General features: G+C 47.0%; 1 protein-coding gene across 1 annotated transcript; it reads left to right on the top strand.

Moving 5' to 3' along the window:
- The first annotated feature begins 1,267 nt into the window (after nucleotides 1–1,267).
- Nucleotides 1,268–11,143, top strand: LOC130282217 (dorsalin-1-like). Its single transcript, XM_056530241.1, has 2 exons — nucleotides 1,268–1,882; nucleotides 10,260–11,143. Exons 1-2 carry the CDS (start codon nucleotides 1,567–1,569, stop codon nucleotides 11,141–11,143), a joined length of 1,200 nt encoding a protein of 399 aa, XP_056386216.1. The 5' UTR covers nucleotides 1,268–1,566.
- The last annotated feature ends 430 nt before the right edge of the window (nucleotides 11,144–11,573 follow it).

Here is an 11,573-nt window from a genome sequence, read left to right as displayed (position 1 = left end):
TTTTAAGTGACTAGCAGGAGAAAGGACTGAGGTCACCTGAAATAAAGTTGGTCCTGGGGGTGTAACATCTAAGGAGGCTTAAACAACTTAAAAGCAAGAAAGAAATGAGACTGTACTCACCATCCAACAACGTTTTATTCAGTCATGTGAAGGGGCAGGCGGAGGCAGGGGCAAACTGGAACAGGCTGTTTCAAGCTAGACTGCTCTTCTTCAAGCCGGTGTACACAGGCTGTTTCACGCTAGACTGTGCTTCTTCAAGCCTGTGTACACTGGCTTGAAGAAGTGCAGTCTAGCGTGAAACAGCTTGTTCCGGTTTGCCCCTGCCTCAGCACCCGCCTGCACCTTCACATAACTGAATGGATTTTTTCAAATGATCTCTTCCTGAATAAAACGTTGTTGGATGGTGAGTACAGTCTCATTTCTTTCTTGCTTTTAAGTTGTTTAAGCCTCCTTGGATGTTGCACCACCGGGTCCACCTTTATTTCGGGAGACCCCAGTCCTTTCTCCTGCTAGTAACTTAAACTTACACTTTGAGGAGTGATTATACTTTCTTCTATTTTGATACTATTTTGGCCGGTGGGTTCCGGTACTTAATCACACTATCCTCAGATTTTTGGTTGTGAGCTGCACCATTTTTTAGTAGTAACTTAAACACCCTAGTTCTGCAAGTGCCGGGCCATCACTTCTCTCAGCTTATATATTGTTTGGACTGAGCTCTCTTCCAACAGGAACCACCTCTCCCCTTATCTAGTCGGGTTTTCGGAAGTCCTTTCAATATTGATTTCTTAAGGTGTAACCATAGAGGGTTCAAAGAGCGTGGTGGCACAAATGCCCCTCTGGATGAAGTTGATGAGGCCCCCAGTATGGGCCGTAGTCTGACACAGTTAATGGTTGTGGCTTCTTTCCTCGGGATCGAGGAGTTGAAATCCAACATGCCTGACATCTGTCGTCAGGGAAGAGCCCAGACATTGATCTAATGTGCATTGGTCATGGTTTAGCAGGACAGGGGTGACTGACATTGATACAATGTCTGCCATGAGCAGGTGATAAATTGGATTTTCAGTTTTAAGAAAGCCCAAGACATATGAGGAGGTGTGCATGTCCCGGTAGACTTGGAGCATCTCAATCCATCTTCTGTATGAAGCTCCAGTCTTGATCTCCTCCAATATTTCTGGAGAAGAGATGATGGATGGCGTCATGCCTACTCGAGTAAACAACGTTTCAAGAAATTTCAGAAATGAAGAATGCGGATATTTGGTCAGGAGCAGATAATTAGGCAGGAGCCCCTTCCATGTATTACAGTAGAGGCCTCCCTTCGAGCCCCCGTCCAGCATGTTTATAGAATCTTCATTAACTCCAAAGTGATAAGCTTGGCTGGACATAGCAATCCAAACCCCAGATAAGAGGCAGCGAACACTTTCTACATCATAATTGTCAGGATAGAAGCTAAAAAATTAACTCAAAGAAGAGCCCTGCTGGGTTTATTCCTGCCACGTCCATCCATTGCACACGAAGGAACCTCCGATCCTGACAATATCCTAATAACAGCTCCCGAGAAGGCCAAACATGAGGTGGCATGCCAGGTTACCATTGCTGTGCTCTGTTCTAATGGTCCTAGCACGGTCTACGCTGAACAGACCATTGCCAGGATGGATAGAAGAAGACTTGACGCATCATGAAGAGGAGGCAGAGGAGGTTCTCAGCGCCTTGACTGGGACCATGAAAGAGCACTTGAAAGAAAGTCTGAACTTTACAGGAGTCTTATTTCCAGAGAAGACCCCAATGAAGCTTCCTCAGTATATGATCGATCTCTATAACCGGTACGCTGATGATAGGACGTCCATGCCGGTGTCCAACATTATCCGAAGTTTTAATGTTGAAGGTAGGACTTGTGGCCTTCTGTATGGCTGTTGACATACGTCCTAACTCTCATGTCTATCCCTGTGTTAGATATCATTGACTTTTTGGTCATATTTAGTTTTTGGTTCCCATAGACAATTCTTTTCTGGCAAAAGTTTTGGATATTTTTCGGGATATCTAATGCCTACAAGATTGGAGAACTTTAGATTTAGTATCTGGATGTTTCAACTATTTGTGATCTGGGGATTTTTGTAGGAAACAAATGACACCAATAAATGGTCATGTACATAGTCATGTGTGTGGTTCAAAGAATACAAGTCCATATAGTTCAACCAGGAGAAGTTTGGGGTTATGAGGAAAAGGAGAAGACAGAGGAATTTGGGTCCACCAATGGGAAGGTTACACGTGAGTCCCTGAGAAAATCCTTTCCTCTTCCTTAGAACAACATCCAACAATGTATTTTTACAGTAAGATATTTTTGGTGAAATTATCTCTCTGAAGCGAATTCCTGAGGTAGATTATTCCACAGCTTCACGGTCTGTACAGAACAGAGCCTTTTGGATGGACTCAGAAGCATAGCTGCCCCCTTATTCTTGTGACCCCCTTAGAGTGAGCAGTATTAGGGAGCGGGCTATGTTATCCCCAGTTATCTTTTCTCATCTTTTCTCGGGTTAATACCTCTTTTAATTCACTACATTATGTTACTGGCCTTAGAGGCCGCTGACTGATATTGAATGCTCAATAAGATCCTTCTCGATCATTGACTCCCAGCTTCACCAGTCAGACATTTGGGAAACGTAGATTAATAATATCCAGAGAAACATAAAGAACCATATTAAAGGGGTACTCCACCCCTAGATATCTTATCCCCTATCCAAAGGATAGGATGTCTGATCACCGGGGTCCCACCGCTGGGGACCCACGCCGCTGGGATCCCCGCAATCTCTTAAGCTTGTGATGTCATGGCCACGCCCCCTCAATGCAAGTCTATGAGAGGGGGCGTGGACGTCACGCCCACTACCATAGACTTGCATTGAGGGGGCGTGGCCGTGACGTCATGAGCCTCCGGCACTGCACTGCTCTAAACGAACGCCGGGTGCAGCAGGGATTGTGGGGGTCCCCAGTGGCGGGACTCCCAAGATCAGACATCTTATTCCCTATCCTTTGGATGGGGATGAGATATCTAGGGGCTGAGTACCCCTTTAAGCCCATCCTCTATATCAGTTAGCTAAAAATGAAAGGACCCAATACTGAATCCTGAAGTGACAACTTATAACAGAGTAGGACCCCTTGACCAGCACTATGGTCCTTCATACAGTTTATAACTCAGTTATGAAGAATGAGGACCCGCTATCTACTCCAAAGCTATTTCCTCCCATGTTACTTCTTATGCTACTTTCTCATTTGCTACCTCCTCTTTGTTACTTCTTATGCTTCTTTTTCCCATTCTAATTCTTGTTTCTTCCTTTAATGCTTTTTCGACTTATGCTTCTTCCTCTTTTGCTTCTCCCTCTTATACTTCTTCATCTAATGCTTCTTCCTCTTCTCTTCCTCTTCTCCTTCTTCCTCCAATGCTATGTTCTCCATGCAAGGATTGGGCTGATGGGATGTGGTCAGAGGCAGAGCAGTGAGCAGCCGGAGTGGGAGTGCAGGGTGGTCCTCGAGCTGCTTTGAGACTTTCAATGGGTTAAAGTGGTCAGAGATCCAGTGTCCGGAGAAGTGAAGCACAAGTAGACATGAGGGTTGTTGTTGGGTTAGAGGCCATGAGAGAGGAAGACAGTGTAAGCTGGGGAAGTGTCAGGACTAGAGAGAAGGATCATTGGGCGGTGATGGACTGGTCGGCCTGAGGCCTATCGAGAGGCCTGTACATAGAGGAGGCCGATGTGGACAGCACAGGGGATTGTGGGAAAATAAGGCAAGTGATAGAGAAATATGGCTCCTCCTCTTGTCTAACGTGAATGTTTCCAATGCTGCACCATATACTGGAGGCCATCACTGACCCCAGTCACTACTGGTGTTAGTGGTAGTATTGCTCCATATGGCGCTCCTTACAAGGACATTATCCTGTTTCTGAAGCAGTGACATCACGTGATCATATGATCGCTAGAGCCAATCACCGGTATTGTGTCGTACAAGTGAAATGCACAGGATTGGGTGGGATGGAGGTGGCAGATGAGGCTCTTCCCCTCAGTGTCCCTGCCCTTCACAATGGCGCCAGTCCCAAAACTGGGTATCACAGATCAAAGGGACTCGCCCGGCTGTAAATGGTGTATGTGAGCAGAAGATGGTATATAAATATATATATATATATATATATATATATATGGGCAGAAAATGGTACATATAGGTGGCAGATGGTGTATTTGGGCAGCAGATGGTAAATATGGGCAGAAGATGGTATATATATGGGCAGCAGATGGTGTATGTGGGAGACAGATGGTAAATATGGGCAGCAGATGGTGTATGTGGGTGGCAGATGGTGTATGTGGGTAGCAGATGGTCGATATGGGTGGCAGATGGTGTATGTGGGCAGCAGATGGTATATATGGGCAGCAGATGGTGTATGTGGGCGGCAGATGGTTTATATGGGTGACAGATGGTTTATATGGGTGGGAGACGGTATACATATGGGCAGCAGAGGGTATATATGGGTGGCAGATGGTGTATGTGGGAGGCAGATGGTGTATGTGGGAGGCAGATGGTATATGTGGATGGCAGATGGTTTATATGGGTGGCAAATGGTGTATGTGGGTGGCAGATGGTTTATATGGGTGACAGATGTGTATATGGGTGGCAGATGGTTTATATGGGCAGCAGATGGTGTATGTGGCTGGCAAATGGTTTATATGGGTGGCAGATGGTGTATGTGGGTAGCAGATGGTTTATATGGGTGGCAGATGGTGTATGTGGGTGGCAGATGGTTTATATGGGTGGCAGATGGTTTATATGGGTGGCAGATGGTGTATGTGGGTGGCAGATGGTTTATATGGGTGGCAGATGGTGTATTTGGGTAGCAGATGGTTTATATGGGTGGCAGATGGTGTATGTGGGTAGCAGATGGTTTATATGGGTGGCAGATGGTGTATGTGGGTGGCAGATGGTTTATATGGGTGGCAGATGGTTTATATGGGTGGCAGATGGTGTATGTGGGTGGCAGATGGTTTATATGGATGGCAGATGGTGTATGTGGGTGGCAGATGGTTTATATGGGTGGCAGATGGTTTATATGGGTGGCAGATCGTGTACGTGGGTGGCAGAGGGTTTATATAGGTAGCAGATGTTGTATGTGGGTGGCAGATGGTGTATGCAGGTGGCAGATGGTTTATATGGGTAGCAGATGATGTATGTGGGTGGCAGATGGTTTATATGGGTGGCAGATGGTGTATGTGGGTGGCAGATGGTTTATATGGGTAGCAGATAGTGTATGTGGGTGGCAGATGGTTTATATGGGTAGCAGATGGTGTATGTGGGTGGCAGATGGTTTATATGGGTAGCAGATGATGTATGTGGGTGGCAGATGGTTTATATGGGTGGCAGATGGTGTATGTGGGTGGCAGATGGTTTAGGTGGCAGATGGTATATATGGGTGACAGATGGTGTATGTGGGTGGCAAATGGTTTATATGGGTAGCAGATGGTTTATATGGGTGGCAGATGGTTTATATGGGTGGCAGATGGTGTATGTGGGTGGCAGATGGTGTATGTAGGTGGCAGATGGTTTATATGGGTAGCAGATGGTGTATATGGGTGGCAAATGTTTTATATGGGTGGCAGATGCTGTATGTGGATGGCAGATGGTGTATGCAGGTGGCAGATGTTTTATATGGGTGGCAGATGGTGTATGTGGGTGGCAGATGGTTTATATGGGTGGCAGATGGTGTGTGTGGGTGGCAGATGGTTTATATGGGTGGCAGATGGTGTATGTGGATGGCAGGTGGTGTATGTGGGTGGCAGATGGTTTATAAGGGTAGCAGATGGTGTATGTGGGTGGCAGATGGTTTATAAGGGTAGCAGATGGTGTATGTGGATGGCAGGTGGTTGAAGTGGGTAGCAGATGGTTTATATGGGTAGCAGATGATGTATATGGGTGGCAGATGGTTTATATGGGTGGCAGATGGTGTATGTGGATGGCAGATGGTGTATGTGGGTGGCAGAGGGTGTATGTGGGTGGCAGATGGTTTATATGGTGACAGATGTTGTATATGGGTGGCAGATGGTTTATATAGGTAGCAGATGGTATATGTGAGTGGCAGATGGTGTATGTGGGTGGCAGATGGTGTATGTGGATGGCAGATGGCTTATATGGGTGGCAGATGGTGTATGTGGATGGCAGATGGTGTATGTGGGTGGCAGATGGTGTATGTAGGTGGCAGACGGTGTATGTGGATGGCAGATGGTGTATGTGGGTGGCAGATGGTTTATATGGGTGGCAGATGGTGTATGTGGATGGCAGATGGTGTATGTAGGTGGCAGATGGTGTATGTGGGTGGCAGATGGTGTATGTGGATGGCAGATGGTGTATGTGGGTGGCAGATGGTGTATGTGGGTGGCAGATGGTGTATGTGGGTAGAAGATGGTTTATATGGGTGGCAGATTGTATATATGGGTGGCAGATGGTGTATGTGGGTGGCAGATGGTTTATATGGGTAGCAGATGATGTATGTGGGTGGCAGATGGTGTATGTGGGTGGCAGATGGTTTATATGGGTGGCAGATGGTATATATGGGTGGCAGATGGTGTATGTGGATGGCAGATGGTGTATGTGGGTGGCAGATGGTGTATGTAGGTGGCAGACGGTGTATGTGGATGGCAGATGGTGTATGTGGGTGGCAGATGGTTTATATGGGTGGCAGATGGTGTATGTGGATGGCAGATGGTGTATGTAGGTGGCAGATGGTGTATGTGGGTGGCAGATGGTGTATGTGGATGGCAGATGGTGTATGTGGGTGGCAGATGGTGTATGTGGGTGGCAGATGGTGTATGTGGGTAGAAGATGGTTTATATGGGTGGCAGATTGTATATATGGGTGGCAGATGGTGTATGTGGGTGGCAGATGGTTTATATGGGTAGCAGATGATGTATGTGGGTGGCAGATGGTGTATGTGGGTGGCAGATGGTTTATATGGGTGGCAGATGGTATATATGGGTGGCAGATGGTGTATGTGGATGGCAGATGGTGTATGTGGGTGGCAGATGGTATATGTAGGTGGCAGACGGTGTATGTGGATGGCAGATGGTGTATGTGGGTGGCAGATGGTTTATATGGGTGGCAGATGGTGTATGTGGATGGCAGATGGTGTATGTAGGTGGCAGATGGTGTATGTGGGTGGCAGATGGTGTATGTGGATGGCAGATGGTGTATGTGGGTGGCAGATGGTGTATGTGGGTGGCAGATGGTGTATGTGGGTAGAAGATGGTTTATATGGGTGGCAGATGGTATATATGGGTGGCAGATGGTGTATGTGGGTGGCAGATAGTTTATATGGGTAGCAGATGATGTATGTGGGTGGCAGATGGTGTATGTGGGTGGCAGATGTTTTATATGGGTGGCAGATGGTATATATGGGTGGCAGATGGTTTATGTGGGTGGCAGATGGTTTATATGCGTAGCAGATCGTGTATGTGGGTAGCAGATGGTTTATATGAGTAGCAGATGGTGTATGTGGGTGGCAGATGGTGTATGTGGGTAGCAGACAGTTTATAGGGGTAGCAGATGGTTTATATGGGTGGCAGATGGTGTATGTGGGTGACAGATGGTTTATATGGGTAGCAGATCGTGTATGTGGGCAGCAGGGGAGTAATGTTCGCAGCCGAGGTGTAGATAAAAGAAACCACTTGTCACCTCTCCTGGCGCACATGCGTGATGTCTGTGTCCTTGGGGTCACAGTCTTATGGCATGGGCTGATGGTTTCCCTTGACAACCAATAATATGGCTGTCCTCCCCTTTCTGCTGGCTCAGGGCTAGACAACTCACTTTAGGGCTGCCGGTTCTTGTAGTCCTCTGTGAGCCACCTCCTTCAGTCTTGGGTAGGATCAATACTCTCTAGCCTTGGGCGTATTTAGAGACGTGATTCTTATGAGGAACCATCAGCAGTGGCCCTCGGGCTCCACACCTCTAAGCTTGAGGAGCCCCGCTGTGCACACTAGCATTGACTCTTGTAGAACTCCACTCTATTGTGTGCCCCCCCCCAGTAGACCAACCCAGACACAGTAGACCAGACCAGATCAGACTAAACAATCCTAGACTAGACCACATTAGACCAACCCAAACCAGATTAGACCAGACCAGACTAGACCATCCCAGACCAGATTTGATCAGCCTACACTAGACAAGCCCAGAGAAAACTGGACCAGACTACACTGGACCTTTCTAGACTGTGCTATTACTACATGTTCCAAGGCCTATCAAGCTTATGCAAAGTGAAAGTAGAGCAGTTGCCCATAGCAACCAGATTCCAATTGTTGATGGTAAACTGGTTGCTATGGGCAACTACTCTACTGCATGAGGTTCCATAAATTTCTATATTATCACAGAACATTAATACTGTACAAAATATCACAGCAACACATCAGGTATTGTGTCCTGTTCACACCTGTTCATGTTACCACAACCTCAGGCCTGGTCCACATTGCAAAGCACCACACATAGAGGCGTCACTGCTGAGGTCATGTGGATGGATGTGATGTCATCACTGCTGAGGTCATGTGGATGGATGTGATGTCATCACTGCTGAGGTCATGTGGATGGATGTGATGTCATCACTGCTGAGGTCATGTGGATGGATGTGATGTCATCACTGCTGAGGTCATGTGGATGGATGTGATGTCATCACTGCTGAGGTCATGTGGATGGATGTGATGTCATCACTGCTGAGGTCTTGTGGATGGATGTGATGTCATCACTGCTGAGATCATGTGGATGGATGTGATGTCATCACTGCTGAGATCATGTGGATGGATGTGATGTCATCACTGCTGAGGTCATGTGGATGGATGTGATGTCATCACTGCTGAGGTCATGTGGATGGATGTGATGTCATCACTGCTGAGGTCATGTGGATGGATGTGATGTCATCACTGCTGAGATCATGTGAATGGATGTGATGTCATCACTGCTGAGGTCATGTGGATGGATGTGATGTCATCACTGCTGAGGTCATGTGGATGGATGTGATGTCATCACTGCTGAGGTCATGTGGATGGATGTGATGTCATCACTGCTGAGGTCATGTGGATGGATGTGATGTCATCACTGCTGAGATCATGTGGATGGATGTGATGTCATCACTGCTGAGATCATGTGGATGGATGTGATGTCATCACTGCTGAGATCATGTGGATGGATGTGATGTCATCACTGCTGAGGTCATGTGGATGGATGTGATGTCATCACTGCTGAGGTCATGTGGATGGATGTGATGTCATCACTGCTGAGGTCATGTGGATGGATGTGATGTCATCACTGCTGAGATCATGTGAATGGATGTGATGTCATCACTGCTGAGATCATGTGAATGGATGTGATGTCATCACTGCTGAGGTCATGTGGATGGATGTGATGTCATCACTGCTGAGGTCATGTGGATGGATGTGATGTCATCACTGCTGAGATCATGTGAATGGATGTGATGTCATCACTGCTGAGGTCATGTGGATGGATGTGATGTCATCACTGCTGAGGTCATGTGGATGGATGTGATGTCATCACTGCTGAGGTCATGTGGATTGATGTGATGTCAGCATTGTGTATGAGGGGGCCGGTGGCTGGCACTTGGTATGATGTGACTTGTATATGACTCTTACCGGGAGCACATGGTCGGTATTTTCTCCGGTGTGGCTCGTAGTGGCTCCTTGTTCGGTGATGCTGGGCCCTGTCCTGGGATCATCACTGTATATAGGGACTTGCATTTATGGCTTTAGGGGGTGTAGTGGTCGTCACATCAGTGTGTAGTCGAGATTATTTGGGGGTACAGAAAATTCTGCTGCAAAACAGAAAGAATATAATTAGGGGAGGGAAAATAATGGAGGTCACAGAGGAGCAGCAGAGGCGGATGTGCGGAGCACTGCTGCCATCTGCTGTGTGAGTGCAGAACGTGCCGCACACCCAAACTGTGCAGGAACATTATGAGCCGTGAGGTCACTGACTATCAGTCACTACTATAAACAGACAATCCTTTTATTCCACCTTCTTGTGAAGGCATCTGCTCTTAGCTGTGTTGGACTCCATATTTGGTTTCACTTTCTGTTTGACCCCTCGGCACCTTGACTGTCTGTGTACGCGTCGTCTACCTCACCACTGGACCTGGACTAGTTTATATCTACAGTTAAGTCAGGCCCCTTGTATACAACATCTCCTACACTTTATACGTCTTTACATAATACCTTTATATTCTCTTCCAGATGTTGTGTTGTCATCTTCCCGAGAGAACCTTCTCCAGAGTCATATCCTGCTGTTTAACGTCACCATCCCGCAGCGTGAGGCGGTCACCAAGGCTGAGCTGAAGCTGAAGCTTTCCGGTTTGGGGCACCTCAGCCTGTTTGACGTCATACACCTTGAACCCTCGGAGAACCTGATGGACCCCAATTCCTTTTTAGGTGCTAAAGATGTTTCAGGACATGAATCTGTAACCATGGATGTCACCAAAGCTGTGAAACGATGGATAAAGTCCAAGGTGCAACTGAACAAACTGGAGATTTTTCTGAAGACGAAGTCTCCATTGGACGCATGCTTGAAAACCAAAAACTTTACTATCGATTCTGACAGAAGTCACCCCCCGATTTTAATTGTGTTCTCAGATGATCAAAGTGAGAGCAACATGAAGGAGAATCCCATGGATCTTACCCAGATGATGCTCTATGAGCGAAGTAACAACCTCGGCACTATTTCCAAAAACACCACGGTTGGTGATGGTGAAGGACACGAAGCCTTAGGAGAAGGAAAGACCAGGTCAAGACGCAGTGTAGAACGGAACCACTGCACAAAGGCATCTCTGATGGTCAACTTCAAAGACATCGGATGGGACTCCATCATTATCTTCCCTCCCAGTTATGATGCCGGCCAGTGCGTCGGAAATTGCTACTATCCCCTGACGGATAACCTGACGCCTACAAAACACGCCATCGTTCAGTCATTGATGCACATGAAAAAACCCAAAGATGTCGGGAACGTTTGCTGTGTCCCGACCAAGCTGGAGAGTGTGCAGGTTGTATACCGGGAAAACAGACAGACGTACATCAAGAAAAACTATGAAGACATGAAAGTAGTTGAGTGCGGCTGTAGGTAGTCTTCCTTACTGGGCCACGTTTACATAGGACGATAGCCTGTTCCGGGTCGGATAGGTCCCATTACTGTATGGTTGTCACGTTACACCCTAAATCTGCTAAATTATTTATGTTTTCTGGGTTCTTGAAGAGTTCAAATTTTGGATGGAGAGAGGAATGACCTTTAGGACCTCCAATGAGGACCACAGCTCCTATTGAATTTTTTGCTTGCATATTGCCACGTATACCACGGTAGACTCAAATGTGGCAGTTCTCTGCGTAGTGCCTGGACTATTCCAAAACTGGCCGATTCTCGTGATCACTGTGGATCCCTATGGTCAGGCCCTTCTCCCCCCAACTGGTGTCACTTGATTTAGCTAGAAAATCATTTAAAGGGGTACTCCACTGGCCAGCGTTCGGAACATTTAGTTCCGAATGCTGTGTGCATGTTGT

Source organism: Hyla sarda, chromosome 7 (genome assembly GCF_029499605.1).
Source record: "Hyla sarda isolate aHylSar1 chromosome 7, aHylSar1.hap1, whole genome shotgun sequence".
NCBI classification, from domain to species: Eukaryota; Metazoa; Chordata; class Amphibia; order Anura; family Hylidae; genus Hyla; species Hyla sarda.
Note: the sequence above shows the minus strand (reverse complement) of the source record. Positions and strands in the feature narration are given on the sequence as shown.

Excerpts from the sequence above, each read along its gene's own strand:
- LOC130282217 (XM_056530241.1), top strand. The coding sequence starts at position 1,567 with ATGAGGTGGCATGCCAGGTTACCATTGCTGTGCTCTGTTCTAATGGTC. Across the intron at positions 1,883-10,259 it reads CCGAAGTTTTAATGTTGAAG|ATGTTGTGTTGTCATCTTCC; the intron begins GTAGGACTTGTG and ends ATTCTCTTCCAG.